This window comes from Eptesicus fuscus, chromosome 11, assembly GCF_027574615.1.
Source record: "Eptesicus fuscus isolate TK198812 chromosome 11, DD_ASM_mEF_20220401, whole genome shotgun sequence".
In the NCBI taxonomy this organism is placed as follows: domain Eukaryota; kingdom Metazoa; phylum Chordata; class Mammalia; order Chiroptera; family Vespertilionidae; genus Eptesicus; species Eptesicus fuscus.
In genome coordinates, this window is record NC_072483.1 from 4,755,173 (window position 1) to 4,782,470 (window position 27,298).

At 41.0% G+C, this 27,298-nt stretch overlaps 1 protein-coding gene across 2 annotated transcripts in view; it reads left to right on the forward strand.

Annotated features, from left to right (window-relative positions):
* Positions 1–26,671, forward strand: part of CNTNAP5 (contactin associated protein family member 5) — an 864,792-nt gene extending 838,121 nt beyond the window's left edge. For both annotated transcript variants that reach the window (XM_028133206.2, XM_054723360.1), the window contains exons 22-24: positions 22,207–22,425; positions 23,867–23,938; positions 26,475–26,671. In XM_028133206.2, the coding sequence (XP_027989007.2) occupies positions 22,207–22,425; positions 23,867–23,938; positions 26,475–26,671 (488 nt within the window). The remainder of the gene's footprint in view (positions 1–22,206; positions 22,426–23,866; positions 23,939–26,474) is intronic.
* Positions 26,672–27,298: the final 627 nt, after the last annotated feature.

Consider the following 27,298-nt stretch of genomic DNA (forward strand, 5'->3'; position numbering starts at 1 on the left):
GTGCACCGGGCCTCTAGTTAAGTGATATTTGGCACATTTGTGATGTTGTACAATCATTACTTCTATCTAGTTCCAAATATCCCCAAATAATACCTATACCCAATAGGCAGTCTTGCCCCATTCCCCCTTCCTCCTTCTCTTGGAAAACACCAATCTGCTTTCTGTTTCTATTGATTTAACTATATGTGATATTTCATGTATATGGACTACTATGTTGTGACCTTCTATGTCTGGCTTTTGTCATTTAGCATAATTTTGAGGCTCAGCAACATTATAGCATGTATCAGCACTTCACCCCTTCTTGTGGTTGAGTGCTATTCCATTGTGTAGATATGCTGCTTTTGCTTATCCATTCATCAACTCATGTAATTTGGGTTGTTTCCACTTTTTTGTCTGTTGTGAACAGTGCTTCTGTGAACAGCATGTACATGTATTCATTAGCATACCTTTTTCAGTTCTCTTCGGTATATACGTAGGAGGGGAACTGGCACCTGCAAAGACATCATAACCAAGGCTTGGCCCAGTGGGGCCACTCAGGAAATTCTGCTCTGTAACCTGTGTCCCCTCCTGTCACAACAGAGGCCTCTCCCAGCATTCCCGGTGTGCTTATTTTTTTGAAGACCTGCCCTATGCATATCCCTGAGCAGGCAAACGCGCTCATACTTTACCCTGCTAAGCCTCAAATGTCAGATAGTTGATAAGAACAGTCCCTGGGTCCATCACAAGGTTTGCCTGTAATATGTGTTTCAAGGAGATTTTTGCAGCGATCAGACCTGGGACAAGTAGTAGGATTGGAGGCAGGAGTTTCTGTTCCCATAGGAGCCACATGACTGAGCAGCTGTTTAAACCTTCTGGATGCCAACTCATTCTCTCTGAAACGGCAGGGTGTGCCAGGAGGTCTTTGAAGTGTATGCTAATGCTGAGCTTGTATCATCTTGTGATCCACTAGTATAGAATGTTATAAACTTTGACTTTGAAAATTTCAATTCCAAAGCAGATCCTAAAAGTCACTTTTGAATACTATTAACAAAACAAAGCAAGGGACAAAAGAAGCTAGTTTTGCTGACCCAGATTGATGAATGATTGGGCTGTAAGTAAAAATACTTTTCAGTATCTGAAAAAATGAAACTGAGCTTTATGATATTGTGAGGTTAAATATTAACATGTATTCAATAATTACACTTCATCCAAACTTTGGATTTAAAAAAATATTTCTTTACATTTTACATGGAATTGCAAGCTTTCCCTCCCTACTCACTGGGCAGCATGGTTCTTACCTGGGTACCCTGCACCTGTGCATGTCCCGCCAATGCTCCTTCCATTGATTCTGCAGCCTAGCACACCTGCCTGGCAGGGACCTGCCAGTGAGTGCTCCTGCCCTGTGAAACACAGCATCACCTCTGCAGGTGGCCATTCCGTTGAGGTTTTTCTTTCTCTCAACATAGTAGAAGGAGTATGGGGTTTGGAGTCACAGACCTCCCACCTTCACTGCAGTCTGGATACTTCAATGTAGTCACTTTGAGAAACCTTAAGCCTCTGGATAAAAATCCCAATCCATGGTACTTTAGTGACAAATCACATAACACTTTTAGTTTTACTTTAGGGGAGGTGGATTGAAGAAATTTGGGACTCAAGGTGCTGGGCATGCCCCAGGCTTTAAAAAGGGAACAAAGTGGGATTTCTAGAGATGGGAAGTAATCAGACTCGAAAGCTCCAATCAGGGCATCTCAGCCACCCCAGTGCTCTGTGATAAAGTCTGGGTCCGCAGCTTGCTCAGGATCATCCCATCGGATCCTACAAGAGCATGTTGAAGTATCTTTTCTATGCCCCAAAAGCTTTTTATGTGCCACTTATATCCATCTATCCCGTGTCCTTGTAATCCGCTCCTCCTGATGCTTTCATGGTTTTAATAAGACAGTGATCTTGTGTGATGTTGGGGAAAAATTTTCAATCAAGAGAAGTTGCACAATGTGTTGCCCTGTGTACAAGTGGGTGTGAAGGCTAATTTAATGTGTCAGTTCGACTGGTTCACAAAGCACCCAGACATTTGCTCAAACATTACTCTGAGTGTGAGTGTGAGGGAGAGTCTGTACAATGCTAACATTTGAACCAGTGACTAAGCAAAGCAAATCATGGTCCCCAAGGTGGGTAGGTCTCATCCAGTCCCCTGGAGTCCTCAACAGAACAAACAGGTGGCACAGATGGCAACCCCTGCTGCCTGGCTGTGAGGGCACAGGTCTCTCCTGGTCTTCCCCTGGGACTGGGACTTTGGCTCTCCGCCCTGGCACTGCTGGCCCTGGGACTGGGCTCTATCATTGGCTCTCCTGGGCCTCCTGCCCGCTGCCGGCAAATCTTGGGACTTTTCAGCCCTCATAAGCATGTGACCCAATCATGCATAATAAATCTCTTGCTATGTATATGTATATTCTCTGGGTTCTGTTTCTCTGGACAGCCATGGCTAGTGCAGTGGGGGTTCTAGTTCCTAAACAGCCCTTGTCATCTGGATGTCAGTCAGGAAAATGGGCCCTCACACATCAGCGAGGTGTGAAACACTGTCTACCCTGGAGGCTCTAGAATTGCACGAGTCACATCAAAGTTATTAGCAATTGCAGTTTGCATTGAAACATGTCAATACTCTTGAAAGCACAGGATTCAGATCTTCAACTGTTGTCCTTCAGCTCATGACAAAGCAGATGTATGTGGTCAAAGCAATGTGGAGGCCCTTTCTATTCCACAGACAGCAAGGGATGAGTTTCACCTACTCCTGTATCGCAACCAGCAGTCTCACCTCCCCAAGTAGTGTCACCAAATGCATACCTCTCTTTTGGGAGAGAGCCACTGCCTATTTGCTACATACCCTCAGGCTTCATCTGAGCAGCAGGCTGAGTGAAACCTGCGCAGGTAGAGAGGACAGCCTGAGCAGAAGAGCACAGCATGGCGACTGAGCCTGAAGCTTGGCTCAGACTCTGTTTGACAGACACCATGTTCCTCGTCTTTGGGGGCCCTGGTTTTCTTATCTGTGAACAGAAAGAGTCATGACTGCCTACCAGGATTGTTGGATAACTAAGTAAGTGTTTGTGTGGGCATATGTATGGGGCATTTGCACACACACTACGAGGGCACAGCCTCTGACTGATGTGAGCAGTTCTGTGGAGGCAGCAGAAGGGGCATCTCACAATGGAAATGGTGAAAGAGGGCCTCTGAGATTCAGGCCAGAAGAAAAGTTGGCAGACGAGTAACTCCGTGCCTTCTAGTTTTCTCTGTTCTACAACATCATCACTCTCTGCCAGGCATCCCGGTGTAAAGGCATGATTGTGAAAAGCCAGAACTAAGGCAATGGTGGGATGGGAAAAACAGGCAGGTCCTGGTCCTGAAAAGTCACAATCATTTCTTTGTTTTACTTTACCTGTAAGATGGTGGAAAGCGATGGATGGTTTTAAACAGGAAGAAGACAGAATTCTTAAATGTGGCATTTTTGTCTTCTTTACCTAGAGAGCTGTTTTGCAATGTGTGCCATTATCTTTTGGGCCCCAGTGGGCAGTATTTTTGTAGTCAGATGTACAAGTGCTCCTCTGCGATGCACTCGGTGTTTATTGATTAGATTAAGATGCAAGCATGCCTCTGCCCCGTCACAGCTGATGCCAGTGATTGCTGGGATAAACACAGCAGCAGTTGCTTTGCTATTATCGTTATTTCACATAAGGTTTTGCCTCTTGCTCAGTATGTGCTTTTAGCATTTATTAATTTGAGAGATTTAAACTAAGAAAGTATTATCTCCACTGTTGTCTCTGCTGTTTCCGGGATGATGGGAATGAATATTTTAAAGAAAGTCATTGTTATTTTTAATTGAATGAATGAGTTTCAGTCAGCTATCATCTATTGTCCCCAGCTATTTCACCAAATTTTTTCTATGATATCTGTGATTTTGGATTTGGAAACATTAGGAATAATATACTTAGAGTTCAGAACAATCACGTATTGGATTAGCTATTTTTATCCTAATGTGAGAGAGAGGAAAATTAAGTTTCAGTAAGTGCCCAAGGTTACTCTAGCAGGTGAGCTTAATATGCCATCCTGTCCCCTTGCCTTTACCTCTCCAAATGCCAGCTCCTTTACAACTCCCAGCATCTGAAATTATCTTGCTGTGAGCTTTTTTTAGCCACTGATGCTTGCTTTGCCTGTATACACGGAGCCAGGAGTATCAGGGATTTAATGACTGCTGGGAGCAACCCTCAGTCAATGATAATTGTGTATACGTACCCCAGCTCCTTGCCATCAGTGGGGATAAGTCTGATAGAGTTTTTCAAATATGAGTCGGTTCCTTGCTTTCAGCAGTAGTTGGTTTGGTAATGCACCTTACTCATTTCTTTTTCATCATTATCTTCTCTACCACCACACCCATGTTTTCATCACTTCCCAGATATACTGCCTGCACTCCAAGGTCTGTCTTAGATCGAAATGTCTGGCCTCTGGTTGAAATCCAAATGATAACATTAATCTATTCTATCATTAACTGGCTGACCTGCTATGCAAAGCCAGAGTTGCCTGCCTCCAGAAATCACATGTATTCTACTCTGTAATACAGCCTTTAATAAAAGGCATATAGAGCACAAACCCCACTTGACAGCTTGAAATCTTAGAAAAGAGATTGGTATGTGAAGAGTGAAGGGGAAATAAAATGGCTGAATCAAAGTAAAAGATTAACTTAAAGTCTAATCGGAAGACTTAGTTCTGGATGGTGAGTACATGTTCAAGACCTAAGTTGAATGGTGAGGTGAGTCTCCTCCCACAGGCAGGTGTATGGGATCCTGGAAGATAATAAATAAGCTAAATATTGTTGAGTACTTACCATGTGCCAGGCCATAAGTTCAAAACTTGACCTTCATTATTATATTTAGTCCTCAGAACAAATATATAAGGTTGAATCTTAAGTACCTACTGCTGTGTCTCAAACTACCCCATAGCTTAGTATTTTAACCTGAAATCTATCTTAAAAAATCTTATGATTTGTCGATGAGGAACTGGGGCAGAGTGTGCCTGATTGGTTCTTCAGCTCTTTGTGGAGTTGACTAGCATCGCTTGTGAGTATCCACCCCATAGCTGGGCCAGTCTGGAGACTCTAAGACCGATTTACTCACATGTGTGGAGCTCTGACAGGGGCATTGTAAGGCTGACCCCCTCTTGGCCCCTCTCTCTCCATTTAGTCTCAAGGCTTCTCCATGTGGACTCTCTATCAGGACAGTAAGGCTTCTTACATGGTAGCTTGGGCCCCAAACCTTCAATATCATTTGCAATATATTCCATTCATCAAAGCAGTGACAAGATAACTCATATTCAGAGAGGGGGGAAATGGACCTCTCAGTGGCAGGAGTGTCAAAGACAGATGCCCTGCTTAACCCACCACTACACCCATCCCCATTTTCTAGACGAGGGGGCAGTCCAAAAGGTATCACATAAGTTTCCTAAGGTTACAATGTTAGTAAGTACAAGTGAATGTTGAACCAGAGAATTTGAGTCATGGATCATGACATCTGTATGTAGAGGGAAAGTTGCATAATTAAAAGAAAGTATGAAGAAAAAAGATATTTGCAAGAAAGGAGTTAAGCTAGAGACTGTTAATAGCCTATTTAATATTCAGTATTCATTCTCCTCTTCTTAATTGAACACAGTAGTGTATTTTTGTTTTGTTTTGTTTTGAGGGAGCAATATTCCCAGTTAAAAACAGTGTATTCTCAGCCTTCTTCTTGAGTTAAGAATGGTCATATGACATCCTCCTGGACAACAGGCCTGAGAAGTCACTAGGGATGCAAAAGGCCTAATTTAGGAAGCATGTATCCTTTTGCCCATGGCCCCCCTCACTTCCTACCTGGGACATAGTGGTAGTAGATGGGGCCCTAGGTCATCTTATGAGGAAGGAGATAAAAGGTACAGTCTGTGGAAAGTATTCATCTAGGAAAAAATTCTGGGTCCCTAATGATATCTGCAGCAAAAACGTCAACTCTATATTGGATAGCATCAGACTTCTTACTAACCGTAAATAAACCATGACTTTATTTGAGCTACTATTATCTCTCTCTCTCTCTCTCTCTCTCTCTCTCTCTCTCTCTCTCTCTCTCTCTCTCTCTCTCTCTCTTTCTCCCTGCACTCAAATGCAAATTATAACTAACAGAGATAATTTGTGATTTTATATTTTCTGAATCAGATCGAAAAAGAGTAAAGAAAATGCTACTATTTCAGCCAAATCCTAAAGCTCTGTTGGAAGAACAATGATATGAAGTACCAGGAGCTGATGCCAGGGCTGGAACAGTTTCTTATGGGTTCCTTGCCCTACAGAGAAGTCATCGGATGAGCACATTGCTCATACTGGATCACTGAAACCAGTGTGATCTCCATTATGCTAAAGGCCACCTTGTGTATCAAAGAAAACAGTTCAAGAGATCAAACTAGGAAGCATAAGGTTAAACTGAAGCAAAAGCTGTAGATGAGGAGTTATGGAGTCTGCAGTGGAGGGAACACTCTTGAAACTGGGAGACTGCCTGTAGGAGGAGGCTTCTGGGCGGACCATTCCCCAGAGGGTGGGTCCTGCACTGTACCTGTGGTGTGTCTGTCTAAAAGCTAAGCTGACGCAGCCTTTACGCAGACCACACAACCAATACTTTGTGCATAGTTCATTCTGAATTTTATGTTTATTGAATTAAATCTGTGGTGTGATTTGAAGCAAACTGCAAAACACACTGGGTTCAAATGACCTCTTGTAATGAAATCCAGAAATAGTTTTTTTGTGGAGTTATTCCAGGTCCATTTTGCAGGATGAATATGCTGCCCCAGGGAGGAGCACAGGAACAGCCACCAAACTTCCTCACCGCCTGCACTTGCCGTCCGTGAGCACCTTCCCCAGGAAGGGAGAGAGTTGCCACCCCTGGACTCGGTCTGAAGTCAGGCTACATCATTTACTGTGAGACTGGGGACAAGTGGACCTTACCTTCTAAACCTTAATTTCTTTCACCTGAGGTGTGGAGAGTAACATGCTTCTTATTTTACAAGGTTGTTCTGATGTGATCATCACTTCTCATCTCACTTGAGCAGCACAAAGCTGGGACAAAATTGATATCCCAGGAGTGTCCATGATTATGAGAGGAAGCCAGGGTAGTGACCTGCAATCCAGGGTTGAGCTTACACAAGATGGTGCAAATCTCAGCTCTGTCATTTCTTGGCTGCTTCTTGGGGCATCTTTTTCACTTCCTTGTCTCCATTTCCTTACGTTTAAAATGGGCATCATAAGATAGAGATGTTGGTGTCAAAAGGCACTGGGTGCAGCATGCAGCGCGTAGTAGAGATCTTTCCTGATAGATACTGTACAGGCAATCCTTGTTTTACACAGCATGAAACTAGGAAAAAATTCTTAATAATCTGTCAGAAAAAAAATACTATGCAGAGTTCTATGACCTTTAAAAATTTGGTCAAAAATTTCATTTTCTTAGGAAATAAAACTAATATGCAGTACTATTAGAAACATTGAGGATGCGTGTTTCCTTTGTAAAAAGCTTATTAAGAATGAGTTTTGCAGTGCTTGCCTTCCAGTTGTGTGAAGACAGAGGGAGCATCCTGCCCTTGTCCTGGTGGGCTGTCACACGCCTGTCCCAACATCCTATCCTTTGTGTTCCCAGCCTCATGAAATGTCTTGGAGAGTTCCTTTCATGTGAAGCTTCTTTTTTCTTCTTTTCTGGGACACTGCTGTCATGAGCCACTTACTCCATTAATATCAGTTCCTATCCCCTTCACTGATTTCCTGTGCCTGGGGACCAAGTGTCTCTCAGAGTCTGCAGTCCCAAGGTCAGCTATGTCTTCCATAAATCTATTTACATTTGAATTTTGCTTCCAGTGTTACCGCTTTCTGTTTCTTTGCTGCAGTTTTATCTTTGCTGACCAATTCCTTATTTAGGTTATCTATTTTTGTAGAAGTCACATGGGTTTATTACTGAGAGTCCAAGAAGCAATATATTCTTTGCTGTCTGTGTGAGAACTGAGTAGATGACAGCACAGTGACCAGTCTGGTCTCTAACCATGATGTATGTCTGTTATTTGCATATTGATGTATGGAAGGAAGAACTGGCTGCCGAGTTTGTAGTTTATGTAATTACTCCTGGACTACGTTTAGACCAGGATCACTGAAACTTGGCTCACATCATTGTGGGACTGTTGTTACTTAAATGGTGGTAACTGAAATCTGTGCATTTGGGACCGCAAAAAAGTAGTGATGTCTGCAACTGCCAATTTTATCGAATGGAAATATTTAAACAAGAAAATTATCATTGTCTTATAGCCAATACAGTATCACCATCTGGGCATGTTTTAAATATAGAACCAGAGCCCCTCTTTAGCATTCACAGAGTGTTCCTCTCCCACTGCTGCTGTGGCAACTCTCACAAACTCGTGGTTCAAATGTCGAACTAAAATTGACATTGACTAGGTGCTTAGTCACCAAATGGGTTTATTCGGGGGAAGAGAAAAGGCGGCAACCCACTGCACGGAGACATGGCAAGCCACCTGCACACTGTGCTGAGAGCCAAGCTAGCGAGGCATTTAACCAAGGGAAGCAGAGTTAAGGGCAGGGGAAGTGAGAGCCGCAGAGCTTTGGTATGAGCATATAGTTCTTCCATGGAGTGTGTACTCTCCAGATTGCATGCAAACTTCCATGAGCCCTAGTTGGGTGAGGGAACTAGGGCGCCCCTCACCCCCACTTCAACTCAAACAGATTGTGTCTCCTTAGAGTTTATAAAAAGCAACATCAATTTGTCTTCCAGTTCTGGAGGTCAGAGTTACGTGAGCATCTGAGGCTGAATGCCTTCTGGAGGCGCAGGGAGACAGTTTTCGCTCCTTCCCTGGTTGCATGTCTTGGCTTGCAGCCCTTTCCTGGATTTGCTGGAACCTCTTGCTCCTATCATCACATTTCCTACTTCTGCCTTTGAACCATGGACACCTTATGGGGACCACTGTGATGACTGAGTTTACCTGTGTAACACAGGACAATATTTGCCTCTGCGGACCCTTAACTTAATCCTACCAGCAAAGTCCCCTTTGCCATATCCAGTAACACATTTGCAGGTGCTGGGGATTAGGGTGTGGATGTCTTTAGGGCAGGGCATAATTCTCTGCTATGCCATGCATCCTGGAAACTTCAGGTGTACTCTATGATCACTCAATTTTACTGATAAAAAATTCAGAGGCTTCATGGTCACCATGTTAGAAATGTTATTTTAGTGAGCTATAGTCATTTAATATTAAAAAACCATCAGTCATATATCGGATGATAATCTATTCCTACGAAGACAAATATGTCCTCCTTTGTCCCTCCCTCTGTCCATCCTTCTGGCCCCGGAACTGTGTGAACCCTGTCGTTTCCCAGGAAGGTAAGCTGCCAGATCCCAGGGCTGTTCTGATCCATTCACTCCTGAATGCATGGCTACTAAGACACAGCTTTCAGGCCTCCCCTGGTCTCTGTACCTAATGTCTCGCACACCCAGGCTCCTCCCAGGAGACTTGAGAATGGTTTCTTCTTAAAGAGGTTTCCTGTAGCCCCACCATACCCCACTTTATTTCTATTTACTAGTTGACTGTCTAAAGTTACCAGATGAGCCATTTGTAAAGCCAGACACTCTGTGCTGGGGGCTTGGTTGTTAAGCTGTGATCTGCGGGTTGAAGGAAAGTATGTATAAGAAGAAAAACATAATGGAAGAGTTAGGAATTCTAGTTACAGTGTTTTTTAATCCCTTCAAATGCCTTTTTTCCTATCTGCAGAGTGAGTATAATGCTGAACTACTCCATCTTTTCCAAGTCTCAAAGCTAATGTGTGCCATTTGCATGATGCTTTATGATATAATTTGATAGATGCTCAGTAATTAGTTTCAACTAATGTTATTATAGAGCAGTACTTCAAAAGTCATCCTGAAAGACATATAATATTGACTAATGGTATGAAGTAGGTGGATAAAGATAAGTACCAGAAAACACACACACACACACACACACACACACACACACACACACAAAGAAGCAGCACTAACTATAATTATGATCAATGGGATAATTTTACCCATGGCTGGTATCTATTCAGTTCCTAAAGAATAGGTCTACTTTTTTCTTATTTAGAGCAACCAAATTTAGGTTTTTCAACCTAGACATCCAGTTATTTATAAAGGTCAATGTTTGACTATATATATCTTGCTTGGCCTCCAGAATTCGGTTTGCATGTAACTGACATTGTTTGTTGTCTACCCAATATTCATTTTGAGTTCTCCCCTTCCTAAAAGAATTCCAATTCTATTTAAGCATCCATGTTCCTTTATGCAGCCATGTGTTCCTGCAGGGGTTTTCTTCATCTGCAATCTCTGAGCATCCCTTCTAATTAATCTGAGCCTGTGGTTCTCAGTTTTGTTCTAGGGATCTTTGGAGGAGAGGAAACTGCAAGGTCAGACTCTTTCTTTTTATAACAGGCTTTATTCATCTCTATCACTCATCTTTGGTTACACATGTATAATGGAGCTGTTCAGAGGCTACAGGCTGGGTGATGGTATCAGCCCTTGGGCAGCTAAATAGAATGTGTTTTGGGTTCTTTTCAAGTATTCTTGGTTTTAATTTTGAATACAGTGGATATAGAGAGATTCAAAATAAGTATCAATATCTAGAATCTCTTCAGGGTTTTTAAGAATGAAAATAGGTCTGGAGAACTGCCATTCCATTGCCAGTGATGGAGCATAAGCATGTGATGCAATGTGGCCCATGAGAGGACATCTGAAGGGTGGCTGCATGTACGTGTTCTCAGAAGGGATCCTTCCTCCTTAAAAGGGAATGCAGGGTGAGGCAGTCTATTTTTTCCTGTGGACATTGTTGCATCTGGATGTGATGCCTGGAACTCCACCACCACCTTCTTCAACCTGAAGATGAGACAGCCACAGAGGAAAACTCCCAAACTTCATCCCCAGAGCTCTCCTTGCCTCTGAAACCTTGTTTTGAAGTCAGTTATCCCTGCATAATTTACATATCTGCAAGTTAAATCATGTATTACTTGAAGTAGAAAGGCTCCTAACAAAATCTGCATTATGCTTGCCTCTCTAAACAAAAAGAAATAACATCAATTCACTGAGGGTGCTCAGTATGGCCGCTACTCCTTTTGGTGTTTTTAAACCCCTGGCTAGCCATTACATATCAGAGTGAAATGTATTTCTACAGGTTATTTTTCAACTCTGTTAAAAGATTCCTTGTTGGGGCATGCAGGACACTAATTCTACTCATTTAACAGAGTAAAAAACATTGGTATAAATCAATACACACGAGTTGTCTAGGTCTGACCCACACAGCAAATAACTAATCAATACCCCAGGAGGAATTATTATTACTTTTTAACTTTAAAGAATTGAGTTTATACATCAGCTTGCAAATCCTAGCCTTAAATTCAGGAAAGTGATTTTTCTGTGAAAAATAAGCAGAAATTGCATCGGGAGTATGATAACAAGAATTTTTACATTTGGAAATATTGCTAAAGTTTTACTGAGTAAGTAGTTACTGTCCTATATTCACAAACCCAGTTAAAAATGGAAAAATACGGTTCAGCCAACGAGTTCAGTTGAAATAATGAGTTATCAAATGGCAGAATTTTGTTTACTCAACTGACTCGGTTGTTTCTTAGACTTCTTGCATTATCACTAGTATTTATTTATCCATTATCTACCATCTGTCTACCAATCTACCTTTCTATCTGTCTGTATATATTTTTATTTGAAGAGATTTATGGAAGACCTACCATGTGCAGACCTTGTGCAATGCAAACTCATTCATTCCCCCCAAATATTTAACAATTTTTATGTCCAAGACTAGAGGCCTGGTGCACAAAATTCATGCACAAGAGTGGGGGGGGTCCCTCAGCCCAGCCTGCATCTTCTCCAATCTGGGACCCCTCAAGGGATGTCCAACTGCCCATTGAGGCCCGATCCCACCAGGAATGGGCCTCAACGGGCAGTCGGACATCCCTCTCACAATCCAGGACTGCTGGCTCCCAACTGCTCACCTGCCTGCCTGCCTGATTGCCCCTAACCACTTCTGCCTGCCAGCCTGATCACCCCCTAACCACTCCCCTGCCAGCCTGATTAATGCCTGACTGCTCCCCTGCCGGCCCGATTGCCCCTAACTGCCCTCCCCTGCCAGCCTGGTCACCCTAACTGCACTCCCCTGCAGGCCTGGTTACCCCCAACTGTCCTCCCTGCAGGCCTGGTTCACCCAAACTGTCCTCCCCTGCAGGCCTGGTCTCCCTCAACTGCCCTCCTCTGCTGGCCCGGTCACCCCTGCCCTCCCCTGTAGGCCTGATCACCCCCAACTGCTCTCCCTTTCAGGCTTGGTCCCTCCCAACTACCCTCCACTCTGACCTGATCACCCATAACTGCCCTACCCTGCCAGCCATCTTGTGGTGGCCATCTTGTGTCTTCATGGGGGCGGCCATCTTTGATCACATGGGGGCTGCCATCTCGTGTGTTGGAGTGATGGTCAATTTGCATATTACCTCTTTATTAGATAGGATACTATGTTAGGAAAGAGGCAGTTAGTGGTCAACAAATACGCACACTTTCATCATGAAACTGATAGTTTGGGCTGGTGCATAAAAAGTGAATCAATAATTACAACAAACACAGGCACACATCAATTACAAAGTTTGTGGAAATGAGTTGGAAAGAAAATCAAGTGTATCCATGCTGGAGTATTCGTCTAGGGGAGCAGGCTGTGCTCTGCAGCGGGGTGTCCAAGAAGATCCCCATTTAGGAGGGATCCTCAGCCTGAGCCCCAAAGGAAAGGAGCCTGTCTTGCAGCATTGGAGGGCACCTCTTGGCAGTGTGAAGGCTCTAGCTCTTAGAGCCTATGGAGTTGCTGCCAACGTAAGTGACACTGTGACATGTAGCAAAAAAGCTTGTGTGGTCACTCAGATTCCATCTCAAGGGTTCACTGAGCTTTAGGTAACAAAATGCTGAGAATAATGAAGACAGATATTCCAGCACACTCTGGGCAGAGCTGTAAGAAATATTAACCACATTCTTGTTAGGATTTGGCCTCATCAAAGAGAGTTCCACATAACACGCCATGAGTGTGAATATAGAAGTGGGGATGCTGTATGCTTATAAATGGACAGAAGGAAGAAGTTCACAATATATTATTACTGACTAGGCTGCATTACTGATGATATTGAGAAACTACATATTTTTTTCTTTCATTAATTTCTCTTACTGTTTACTCAACACTGACTTTGTGTGATGGACACTGTGTCCTAGTTACTGTGGTTGAAAATCTGAAAAGGAAAGCAATAAACTTCCCATCTAGTGGGAGGACAGTTTGATAACATTATCCATATATACAAAAGACTAGTTGACTGACCATATGTCCGTCTGACTGTCCGACTGACTGGCAGGCCAGTTCAAATGACACCCTCACTGGAAATTTAAAAATAAACCTTGACTCGTGCATATGTGATACATATAAACCTCTTGCTGGCATCAATCGCACGTGAGTGTTTTTATCTGTCATTGTGGACCATGAATTTGGTTGTTTTTGTTGATATTCTGAAGCTGAAAGAAAGCGATGTTATTGACAGAATATCTTTGTAGATCAACTATTGGCACAATGTACTTCTGAAGCTGAAGAAATTTTGGATATAGTTGATGGAGATGTTCACACCTATTTCAGTAATGATTCCATCAATTCAATGGATGATGCTGAAAAGGAAAATTTTCCCATCAAATTTCTTAATAGTATTACTCCTTCGGGAATACTGTATCATAAATTAAAATTGAAAGTAGGTGCAATCATTATACTACTGAGAAATCTTAATAGTAAATGGGGTCTTTGTAATGGTACTAAATTTATTATCAAAAGATTGTGACCTAACATAATCAAAGCTGAAGTATTAACAAGATCTGTGAAAGGAGAGGTTGCTCTGATTCCAAGAATTGATTTGTCCCCATCTGACACTGGCCTCCCAATTTAAATTAATTCAAATACAGTTTCCCATGATGCTAGCATTTGCAATGACAATTAATAAATCACAAGGACAAACTTTAGACAGAATAGGAACATTCCTACCTGAACCCGTTTTCGGACATGGTCAGTTATATGTTTCTTTCTCTTGAGTTCGAAGAGTGTATGACATTAAAGTTAAAGTTGTAAACACTTCATCAGAAGGAAAATTAGTCAAGCACTCTGAAAGTGTTTTTACTCTCAATGTGGCATACAGGGAGATATTAGAATAAGTTTAATCAAATTATCAGTCATTGTTTGTTTCAATGTTGTTTTTATATTGTGTTTGTTATTTTTATATCCTGTTTTTGTTGTTTTTGTATCATGTCTTTGTTGTTGTTATATCATGTTGTTATTGTTTATTTATTAAACAATTTATATATTATTTTATATATTTTTTACTAAATTTCTTTCATCTCTGACACTTCTATTACAGATAAAGGGCAAATAGCAATATTAAAATACTTCTCCTAATTAATTTATTTTCATTGTGCACAAATTCGTGCACTGGACCACTAGTTGTGAAGTGAAACAAGAGTGATGGAAGTCAGTGAGCAAAATGCCTTGGGGAGATGCAGGGTCATCCTTCACTCTACCTGGCCCCTGCCTCTCTCTTCAGCACCATCTTTATTTTAAAGCAGAGATAACTTGACATTTCAGTGTTTTGAAATGTGATGGGCTTTCTCACTCTCAGACTCATACAGACTTTGCTTTGTGTTTGGAACATTCTTCTGGCCTTTCATGCATTATTATTGTTTATTTGTCACTTTAGCATTTACTTAAATGCATTTATTCTAAGCCACCTTTCCTACATCAATGTTTATTCAAGTACAGTTTATAAATCACCCATTTCATAATAGTCAAAGTATGTGTTTTAAAATGCAAATTCTTAAAATGACAAACATTCCCAAAAAAATCAAGTTCTTGGGTATCTCCACACTGGATGAGTAGAAATCCAGAAGTAGGCATTTTCATACATTCTTCTGGGAATTTTTGGCATGCCCAATTTGATCACCACTCTCCTAGATTGTGTCAATTGTGCTCCCACAGCTACAATGATCTCCCCCAATCAAAGAGTGCCTGAAATCACTGCTAGTCTATTAAATGCATCTTCTAATAAGGGAAATGCCTGCTTGCTAGTGATTGTCAGTTCACTGTCCCATACAGAGCATGGTTGTCATAGAGACCCAATAAATAAATATAGGTTTTACAGAGAAGAGCAGATGTTACCCAGGTGGATGAGAAAAAAAATGCCTTCCAGGCAGAGAGAACAGTTTGCCTATTTGGGGCAGAGGGAGCAGTCAGCTTGTGTGCAGCACAGATGGGGCTGTATGGGTGGGTGGAGTTTGAGAGTGAATGGCTGTAAGTCATGCTATGGAGCTGAAATTTCTCTTCACCCTATCAATAATCAACAATACATAATACCCTCCAGGTCAATCCACCTGGGCCTGAAAAGTATTATTCTCAGTTATATAAGTCAGAGAGAGAAAGACATATACTGTATGATTTCACTTACATGTGGAAACTAAAGAGCAAAATAAATGGACAAACAAAACAGAAACAGACTCATAGATACAGAGTTTAAACTGATGATTGCCAGAAAGGAAGAGGGTTAGAGGGCTGGGTGGAAAGGTGAAGGGATTAAGAAGTACAAATTGGTAGTTACAAAACAGTCATGGTGATGTGTAGTACAGTGTAGTATAGTGTACTGCACTTCTGTACAATGTAGGGAATATAGTCAATAATATTGAAATAACTATGTATGGTGCCAGGTGGGTACCTGCAATATTGGGAGTGAAGGAAACTTTGTAAAATATATGATTGTCTAACCACTATGCTGTATACCTGAGAATACAAAATGATATTGAATGTAAATTGTAATTGAAAAATATATTTTAAATGATAATACTATAAATAAGTGTTAAGTATAGAATAATAGAAAAAAGGAGGATACATTTAAGAGGTCTAGGTAGGAGGTCTGGATTGTCCATGGACTGGTTACTTGCTTTAGATAAGTACTTGATCTTAAATCTTAGTTTTCCTAACTGGTAACTGAACACAATTATGTCACCCTTTCTCATTTCCCAAGGATGACTATTTACATAGGATATTCAGATGAGCATACCATGAAAAGCATAAAAGCATTATAACTGGTTAATATAGTTGATATTCCCCTTTCAGGATTAAAAGCTTCATCTGAGGGACATGGTTCTTGGACTGACTGTGAATCCTGGTAGTTATTTCTTTGGACTGCTTGCTGCTTGTTACCTGAAAGTCACAATGGACTCGAGGGAAAATCTCTTTACTTGTATATACTGCTCACATCTTCCATTAACATTGGTTTCCCTTATTTATATTTCATGTTGGTACAAGATTTTACTCTTAAACCTCAGGTTGTATGGATCTGTATGGCTTGTAGTTTGGCACTTCAGTTTTCATATCTGATAAATAGCTTTTGACATATAGTACATGTCCTTACATACCAGAGCAATGTCTACTTTTAGCAAATTGCTATCTTTTCTTCTTCTGTTTTTAAAATCCAGAAAAAAACCCTAGCTGGTTTGGCTCAGTAAATAGTGTTGGCCTGCAGACCAAAGGGTCCCGGGTTTAATTCCAGTCAAGGGCACATACTTCAGTTGCATACTCTTCCCTGGTCCATGCCCTGATCAGGGCTCATGCAGGAGGCAACTAATCACTGTGTTTCTCTCACATTGATGTTTCTCTGTCTTTCCCTCTCTCTTCTACTCTTCCTAAAAATCAATGGAAAAATATCCTCAGGTGAAGATTAACAAAAACAAACAATAAAATCCAGGGGAAAAAATACCCTGATTGGCTCTATCAATCTTTAGTGTAAAAATATTGTGAAGATGAGAAATGTTACACATTATGGGGCTAAAATTGATTTTGTGCTATTTTTCATAGCATCACTTGATTTAATAGAGGGATAGCTTTGCTTTGAGGAAATGAACCTCTGCAAATTAATGTAGAAAGTCAAGTTTTAAAATGCTGAGAAAGGTAGTCTGTAGTAACCTAAAAAACTGAGTAATTCATTCAAAGTTTTAGGACCAGGCTTATTCAGTTGTGAATCCTTATCGGGTGGAAATTCAGTGGAAAAATCTCACAGCAAGCACATCAGAATTCACATCTGAGTTCTCCCATACAAATACAAAGGTCACCTGGGCATGTTGAGGGCCATTGAATGTAATAAACAAATTTGAAGCTCCTTGCATGAGTAGTAGGAAGAGTAATAATACTTAACAGTAATAATAATAAATGCATTTATGGGCACTAACCTAAGAATCACACTTCTATTGTTATATATATTCCCACCACAATTCATGTGTTTGGTACTATTAATCACTATTTTACAACTGAAGGTCAGAAATGAGAACACACATGTCATCTGTAGAGGAGCCTGCTTCATCAACGGAGGCTAAAGCAAATCAGAAACCATATATCAGTGATTTTAAAAATATTTTATTGAAATTATTGGGGCAACATTGGTTAATAAGATTATACAGGTTTCATGTGTGCAATTCTATAACATGTCATCTGTAGATTACATTGTGTGTTCAACACCTGAAGTCATCTCCTTCTGTCACCATTTATCCTGCCTACTCTCTTTTACCTGCTTCTTCCACCTCCCTTTCCCTCTGGCAGTCAGCAGACTGTCTGCATCTATGCTTTTTGTTTGTTTGTTTGTTTTTGCTTAATCAGTTATTTTTAAAGTGTGTTGAAAGAGATAAATCTATATATATAAAATGCTAATATGCTAAGTGTCATTCGACTGGTAGCTATGACGCGCACTGACCACCAAGGGGCAGATGCTCAACTCACAGGCATGGAAATATGGAACAGACTGATGAATCTCAGAGGAAAGCGGGGTGGGGAGGGTGGGAAGAGATTAACCCAGTGATGGGCAACCTTTTGAGCTTGGTGTGTCAAACTTCGCCAAAAAACTGAGCATAACTCGGGGAGTGTGTCACTTTGAGGAAAAAACATTATTTCGCAAATGTTTCATCCTCAGGAGCAGCAAATATTTCATCCTCGGCATGCGGCCGCCTCAGCGGCCGCGTGTCATCAGAAATGGCTACGCGTGTCAGTGCTGACACATGTGTCATAGGTTCGCCATCACTGGATTAACCAAAGATTTTATATGCATACTAGTGGCCCAGTGCACAGATTTGTGCACTAGTTGGGGTTCCTTGGCCTGGCCTGTGGGGATTGGGCCGAATCTGTGCACCAGGCCTCCGACATCCCCTGGCAGGTTCCAGATTGTGAGAGGGTGTAGGCTAGGCAGAGGTACCCCACCAGTGCATGAATCTGTGCACCAGGCCTCTAGTTTTCAAATAAGATGTTCTGTAGGTGGTTAATATTTGTAAGATACCTGTGGTTTCTCATGGTGGTGATACACATTCTGTGGAGAAAACTTATAATTCTTGACTGGTTGGAACTTTTATATGTTAGCAGAAAAAGTTGGAAAGAATGAGAAACAGAACAGAGGCAGTCCCCATGGTGGGGCCTTGGTCACACCCTCCTTCCACCCCCTCTGTGGAGCCACACTCATTGTCAAGTCTGTCTTCCATATCACTGCTCAGCTCAGCACATACCACAGTCCCCTCACCTTGTTCCTTATGAATAGAATGCAGCAGTAACCTAAAAACTGAATAAAATATATTAGGAAATGCACTATGTCTTTAATATAATAGACTTTACTGAGTTTTGGGAAGCATTCAACCAAAATTACTTGTGATTTTCTTATTTTTTGCAAACTATTTCTTAGCTAATTTATGTTAAAATATTGTACTCTGCTTAGGATGTTTTTGAGAGACTTTTAAGGAAGTATCACAGCTTAGATAAAGAGTTTGGCATTTCCAGGCATAGAGACTTTGGTTTAAATCTCAACTTTGTCAAATGATCCTCTGTACATCTTTTAACTTTTAAGAGTGTCAGTGTCTCCATCTATAAATTTTGAATGATAATAGAATAAAAATAAAATAAATTTTAAGGGAATAGTAATTATACTTTTAAAACAATTAGTGTAGTTATACAGTAGGTATTTAATAGACAGTGAATATTGAGTACTTGAAGCTTTTAATTATTTTAGCAAACAACTTCTCCCTACCACATTCTCACTTAATAAGATTATAAAAATAATTTGGAACCATCCTAAATTTGTTTGCCTATCTCTACACTAGTAAGAATCTGAGAAATCATTATATCAGGCCTCATACTTAGAGTACTTTCTCCTATGAGGATTTCATGTTCTCTTTCTGTTAAGAAACATCTCAAAGTGTTCATACTTATTATACATCTAGAAGAAATACAATTCCTCAGAAATAAGACTTTATTTAAAACAGTTCTTTCTTTAAGGAGAGAATGTCATTATCTGGTATTTCCCCTGATTCATCCATGTGCCTATTCTTGTACCTGGAGCTTGTATTCATTGAGTCATCATAGTGATGACCTTCAAAGATCTTACCAGCCATCTGGGCTTCTTTCTCACTGGGTTCTTGGGATGGGGTCTAGTACTGTTAACTTACACCCTCAAGGTATAGCGACAATGCCATGTCACTTTCCACTGCTTCCAAATCCTACAAAGCAAAACATCATGCCAGTGTATACTTTCCTTTGGCCTCCTCCTCTGCGTACTTCTGCTCTGTAATTCTATCCCTGATAACTGACAATCCGCAGCTACCATGCATTCTGAATTATAGCTGGTTACATTGAATTTTGGAGCCATTCAGCAAATAGCACCCAGTCTTAAAGCTTCTTGGTCTGGAAAACTATTGCATAACACTGTCCAATAAATCTTTTATGAGATAATGACATTTAAGGCTATGGTAAGAAATAAACCTATGAATTCTTCCAGTAGTAAGTAACAACTATGCACCAGCACTGCAAGATACCTGGGGAGTTCTCACAGAATCCCAGACCTGAGGTGGTGGGGAGAATAATGACCCACAAAGGCATCTAAGTCCTAACTCTCAGAACCTGTGAATGTGTTAGGCCAAGGGTCTAAGAGGAGTTAAGTTTGCAAACAAACTTACTGTTGCTAACCAGCTGGCCTTAAAATGGGGTAATCACCCAAGATTATCTGGATGATCCCAGTGTAATTGCAATGGTCCTTAAAAGTAGAAGAGGGGGCAAAATAAGAGAATTATAAGTAGATGTAATGGAAGGAAGGCACAACAAATAGAACTTTGCTGGCTCTGAAGGTAGAAAAAGGCAGCTGTAAGCCAAGGAACATGGTGACTTTTAGGATCCAGAAAAGGCAAAGAAATGCATTCTCCCCTGGAACCTCTAGAAGAAATGTAGCCTTGTAGCACCTTGGTTTTAGTCCAGTAAGACCCATGTCAAGACTTCTACAGAATGTAAGATCGTAAAGGTGTGCTGTTTCATGCTGTTTAGTTTAAGTTTGTGGTAATTTGTTACATGGCCATATAACATAATTCACATGGTTTGTTTCCCTTTTCCTGTGAGAAGGATGACAAGTTAGTGAGATTTGCATGTGGGTACTGCAAATACTGGGAGATCACTTTGTAAAGTATATGATTGTTTAACCACTATTCTGTGCTTAAAGGGGGAGAGTATAAAGAGAGCAAAACTAGAAAAAGAATTAACGGATGTCAATTTCTCATTTTCTTCCACATTCTTATTGCATCTTTTCCTAAATGCTGCCAATAAAATGCTTGCTTAGAGGTCATGGAAGCACTCTTTGACTGTTTATGAACTGAAATGTTATAATCTATACTGGTAGAGAAGAAAATCTCTGCAATCTTCCAAAAAATAAATTGTCATATTATTCTTTCTCATCATTGATGTTTCTATCTCTCTCTCCCTCTACTTTCCTCTCTGAAATCAATAAAATATATTTTAAAAAATAAATTATCATAATAAAATAACTATTTGAAACATCTAATAGTGTCAAAACTATTACACCTCAAGGGGGAAGAAAGGCTCATTGTGTATTATAGTTTTATATGATTCCATCATAGCAATTTGTTCAAATGATTCCTTTTAAAAAGAATAGGCCACTGAGTAATCTTACTACAAACATTCAAGAAAATGAGACATTTGGTCTTTCTGTGAGTCACAAATGTTTGCCTCTTCTTCTTTTATAAAGACTCAAAGATACTTTGGGAGGTTGAATGCTGTTTTAGAAAGCCAGGCTCACCAATGAATACCATGGACAGAACTAAGCAGGTGAAAATCTTGAACAGAAGGTCCATCTACATAGGCCACTTAGCACATTTGAATGAGATAAACTTCTGGGAGGACCACTTTGACTTATAATCTCTCTGTCTGCCTCTTTTTGCTTATTTCCTTCTATATGTTTGAGTTAAATGTTGTAATGAGCATTGTAGTATGTTTGAACTAATTACCAGCATTCATTGATAAATGGCGATGGACATAATGATATACATTCTATAAAACATCTAGAGCATAGGAGAGATTTATTGTCTTTGTTACAGCTCATAAAATATGTGAAAAAAAATTGAAAGTTTGAAACATTATTTCAAAGCAGAGATGACCCTAGCATTTTTTTAAATGATCTGTGGTTGATATATTGATGCTTTAGTGGAAGGAGTGTTTGGAGAGAGGACATAGAAAGAGATAGGGGGTGATTTCCCTAATTCAAAAATAAGGTAATATCTGTGATTTTAGGCATTATTTAAAAGAAGATAAGATGGTTGCCAGAGGAAGGAGGGCTGGGGGATTGGGTAAAAAAAGGTAAAGAGTTTAAGTACAAATTGGCAGACACAAAATATTCCAGTGCAGGAAAATCATGCATGGGTAGGGTCCCTAGGCTTGGCTTCTGGCTGACACCTGCTGGCTGGGGCCTCCCTTCATTCCATGTGCTTCCCCCTGGTGGTCAGCACACATCATAGCAAGCGATCTAACTCCCAGTCTCCAGGTCAAACTTTGCATATTAGCCTTTTATATATATGGATTGTTCCAGATGGGTATTGCAAATACTGGGGAGATCACTTTGTAAAGTGTATGATTTTTTAATCACTATGCTGTTCACCTGAAGCTAAAACAAAATAATCATAAATATAAAATGTAAAAAATAAAGTTTTTGTTAAAGAAGATATAGAGCATAGTTTGAAAAAGAAAGGCACTTAGCACTTGTCTTTCATGTTGCAGAGAATGTCAGATTGGATTCTGAAGTCGCTACAGCAAACAGCCTGGGTTTTGTTGGGTGCCTGTCTTCAGTCCAGTATAACCACATAGCACCGCTGAAGGCAGCTCTGCGTCACACGACCATCGCACCTGTGATCATTCGAGGAACCCTGACCGAAGCCAGCTGTGGCTCTGGGATGGATTCAGATGTGAATGCAGTGACTACGGTGCATTCTTCCTCAGGTACACAAGAGAATTCCCAATGGAACTTACATTAGTAGCACTACTTTTGATGTCTTTAAAAGCTTCCAGGTTAAAGATTAATATTACTCAGTTCCTTATCTGAGTGGTTAAAAAGTATGATTGATTTTTCATGGGTAATTTCCATATGTGTTAATATAGTCCTACTTTTAATACAATGAGTACTTAGAACTAAAACCATATTTACATATATTACTATATAGACATATATTAGTTACTACTGTTGAAATGGTTTCTTCTCTAAGGATTAAAGAGTTTGGAGCTCAGAAAGGCAAGCTGGCTGTTGACTAATACAAGTCATGTGATTAAAACCTACTTTTTTAATATAGGAAAGTCCCACAGCACGTTCACTCACACACACATCTGTTTTACACTCTGTAAAGCACCTATTTTATTTTATCATATTCATGATCATCCTGGATGTCTTGAAGTGTTCCCAGTATTTGTTTTAATCTAGTGTGGTAATCAATGCTGAATATGTTATTAGATATCAGCACAGAAAGGACTGTGTTTTGCTGCCTGCTCACTCTGATCTCTGCATTTTCCTGCAGCAATGAGGTGCAATAGAAAGAACCCAAATGTGACAGATGGCCAGCCTTGATTTAATTCCAAATCTTCCATGAGCTAACTCTAGGACTCTGGACAAGTTAATTAGTGGTATCACTGTAATGTCCTTATCTGTGAAACAAGAAAAATAAAGAGTACTCATGCTAAAGTCTTTTCCTAAGGATTAAATGATCATAGTGACAGGTGCTACAGGTCCTGGAAATCTCACATGTACTCTATGCATATGTATGAGTGTTATTAATAAGTGCCACCTATTAATGCATTTGCAGATTATGTAAACTTGTATCTAGCTCAATATCACCAGACCAAGTGACTCAAACCCACATATATGTGCTTTTAAATGCAATGCACTTTTCCTTATCCCATGTATGCTAATGTCCATAAAGTGAAATCCCCTCTCTTTAGTGAGGGTTTGAGATATTAATTCTTCAGCACTTTTGTCCTTCCCTGCCCATGGGCTCAGTGTCCTCTTGCAGCAGAAGCAGAGGGGCATGTGTGCTTGAGGTGAGAAGCCATTGTCATGCATAGAGACTGTCCAGCCAAGCACAGAGGGTAGGCCAAGAGGGAAGCAGTAGGCCACAGCACACATGGGCAAGGTACTGCCATCATCTGTTTTAACCACTGACCTGACAAGTTACACAGAAGCTTACCAGGTCATGCAACTATGGGTGTTAAGCAGTGTGTTTCAAATGCTTTTTTGTAAATGTTTGCTTGATTTTTTTCTCAAAATCCCAACTCACCACCATTTGAGAGCAACTGGTCTCATCCTTAGGTGTGTGATCCCAACTCCGTGCAATAGTCCTCTTCCCAGGACTGTCAGTGAGGAGTGACGGCTCCTGTTTCTTACTTCTTTCAGATCCATTTGGGAAGAGAGATGAGCGGGAACCCCTCACCAATGCAATTCAAAGTGACTCGGCTGTCATTGGAGGTAAACCATTCCTTGTTGATGAAAGCAGAAAAGGCACAAGTATTTCTGTACTTTGGAGAAGTGTATCTGAATCCTTCCTTAATGCCATCCAGCACCCAGGACCCCAGGGTACCTGCCAGTCCATGAGCCTTTTCACAAACAGTTCTGTGTGCTGTATGGCGCCAGCAGCTCCATGGATGCACCACAGATGCACCCCACCCCGATCCTCAGGCAGCTGACTACTGACTCAACAGCTGGATAATTTACTTAGAGACAGGCAGTGTGCATTTTATTCATCTCATCCAGGTGTCTATTCTCCTGAAGCACAAGCCAAGCAATCCAGTAAAATTACGTATGGAAAAGGGCCATACTGGGGCAGACAGATGGGGGAAGCTGCATCCTGTTGGGTTTGCTCCATAAGTGATTTGGGTTGGATCTAATGAGCTGGAAGTGAAGCCCTCAGACTGTAGTTCTGATCCAGCAGCACATGGTACAGATGCAGATCTTGGCTGCTCTGAGGTGAGCTCAGCTCCCCCACTCCCTTGGCTTCCCATTGTCTCACTGCCTGCTGGCCTGCCAGCCCCTTTCATTCGCCTCAGCTTGCTGCAGCCTCCGGTGGTCTTGATTTTTCCATATGGTTCTTGCAACACAGATTGCCTCCCAAACCTGTCTAATGGCAGATGCCTGTGAGATACTAAATTCATTTCCATCTGAGGACCACAGCCTAGCAGGGGCCGCATCCCTGCCTCTGGCAGTTAGGTGGGGTCCTTTTAAAAGATGGCAGCAGCCACTGATTTAACTTCTATTTAATGAACCCCAACTTTGGGTCAGGGCTTGTGCTCAGTATAGAAATAGAGGGTGAAAGATATGGGCACCGCTCTCAAAGAACTCCTGGTTTGGTGGGGGACAGGCCGAGTAAACAGACAACATAGAGGCCATGAGCAGTGCTTTGAGGGAAGTGCAAACAGCTGTGGGAGCTCAAAGGCGCAGCCTGGCAGTGGGATTGTGAGGAAAGAAAACCCGCCTCCTTAAGGAAGTTCCTAAAATGTCTGACATGAATTTCTGCTTCAGGGAAAAGAGTCCAACTTGATTTTAGTTTGGCAACAAGGAACATAGGAAATAATTTGGTGCCTGTTTCTCTTCCTGTAATTAATTTCTCATTTGACAAGTGAGAAAATACTTATATGACCGCTCACTTTTCCCCACCCATGTGCATCCTTTTGTAAGTATCTACAAGAGCAGGAAAGTCACCCCAACCCCAGGGGACACTCAGAAGCCAGCACAGCCTCCCAAGCTGAGCACCGCATGTGAGGGGAGGAGCAGTCAGTTTGTATTTCACCTCCTAAGGCTCAGCTGTTCCTGGGAGTCACCCACCGCCCGGCTCATTCATAGGTTTGTTAACTTAGGAGGTTTCACCCTGTCTGGTTCTGAAAGAGTGGCAGACATATGACATAATGCTTTATTTTAAAAGGTAAACTGTCTTAATCAGGGACTCAGCTCTGATAAAAATCCATAGGGGATATGCATTTAATGTATTTAACTCTCTAAGTTTCCTGTCTACATAAATCACAATGCAGGGTGTTCAAAAGTAACTTTGTAAAATAAACATATTTTACCAATATCCATCCTGCTTAAAGGAAAACAGAAGATTGCATACTAATATTTCAACAATATTAGTAATAACTTATCTTTGAAAATAAAAAATAGTTTTCAAATGTTAATGTTGAGAAACTTACGTTCCCCTGTAGACATATCCTCCTTTTAAAAGTGGCAGTGTCCACATTTTTAACATCCCTTTGCTGACTTTGCTCTTCATATCCCAAGAGCCTTCCTGGCAAAGATAGAAATAAGACCTTAGAGGTCAGCAAGGGCGATTTGCCAAGTAGGTCCAGTAAAATCACAAACAAGCAAAGTAGGATGAATCTGACACAATTGGGCAGAAACTTGCATTTTAGCTGGCTTTGCGTTTCCGAAGGACAGAGGCATACCATCTCTAGCTAGCCTGGTCTGGAAGCATGCAGAGCAGTTTAGGAATGCCCTAAATGTTTGGGAAGCATTTTGTTATTAATAAAACATTTAAGCAAAGCAAACATATACCATCACCACATTTATGTCAGGAGAGCATTATTGTGATGTGAGATAGTTAAATATTATTTCCTAGGATGCAAAAGTAGTTATAAAATGTTTATTTTGCAAGGTTACAAAAATGTGCTAATTGCAACTGATTCTGACACATTCTTTAAAGAGGGTCTTGAAGAAATTTAATAAAATATTTTGCTAGTCTCATTACATATTTATTTTATAGCAATCTTAGTCCATTAAATGCAACCTCTGATGTAAAGTGGCTTTCTCCCTATTCTGGAAGAGGTTGATTTTTGTAATTGAAGACTGAGGGTGTTTCAGCTGGTCTTTATTTCCGGGCATGTGGCAGAGCTTTATTGTTGTTTTGTTTTATTTTCTTTTGTTTCCCCCTAAGCAGCTTCCTTGTCTGGACTGAATCATCTCTGGAGTGGATGATCTGTGACAATGTTTTCTCTCCTCGCCCCTTTCTCCACAGGAGTCATCGCAGTGGTGATATTCATCATCTTCTCCATCGTCGGCATCATGGCGCGGTTCCTTTACCAGCATAAGCAGTCACATCGCACTAACCAGATAAAGGAGAAAGAATACCCAGCAAATGTGGACAGTTCCTTCAGAAATGACATTGACTTGCAAAATACAGTGAGCGAGTGCAAGCGGGAATATTTCATTTGAAAATCTACAGGGTTAACGAAAACTCTTGTTAATTTTTTCTCCTCCTCTTTCTCTGTCTCTTAATTCTGGTCCTTTTCTTTTTCTTATTTGTTCCTCATTTATTTTCGGATCATACCTGCATCAACCATGGCATTTACCCCTGACCCAGCCCAGAAGACCAGGCAGCTATGGCCACTGTCTTCCTTTGATAAACCTATTGTGTTGGTAATGATCACTCGAGACTGACTTTACTTCTAGACAAGGGAGAGACACGTGTGCACATGTGGATATGCAGTTCTGTATTCCAGTTTCTCAGATGCACCTTCGGTTCGCTGCCATCAGTCCAGCAGGCTTGCTTTGAACCTGAGGTTGACTTAGCTGTTATCAGTCATCTTTGACATCATCCCCATCTCAAGTCTGTTCCGATCAGGGAACTGAGGGTAGGAAAGAAGATGCTAGAGGCCTGACTTCCTTCAGTGCCATTTTAAAAGGAACAAGAGAGGATTGTTTTGTGTTATTGTTTGTACCATAGGAATCCTATTGACCTAACTCATAACCTTTTTTCACTCTGACTCTTATCCCCTGAGTATTTTTAAACATAGGAGTCCTGATGGCAGTGAGCTGTCCTTGTGCTCCTGCCTTACCACT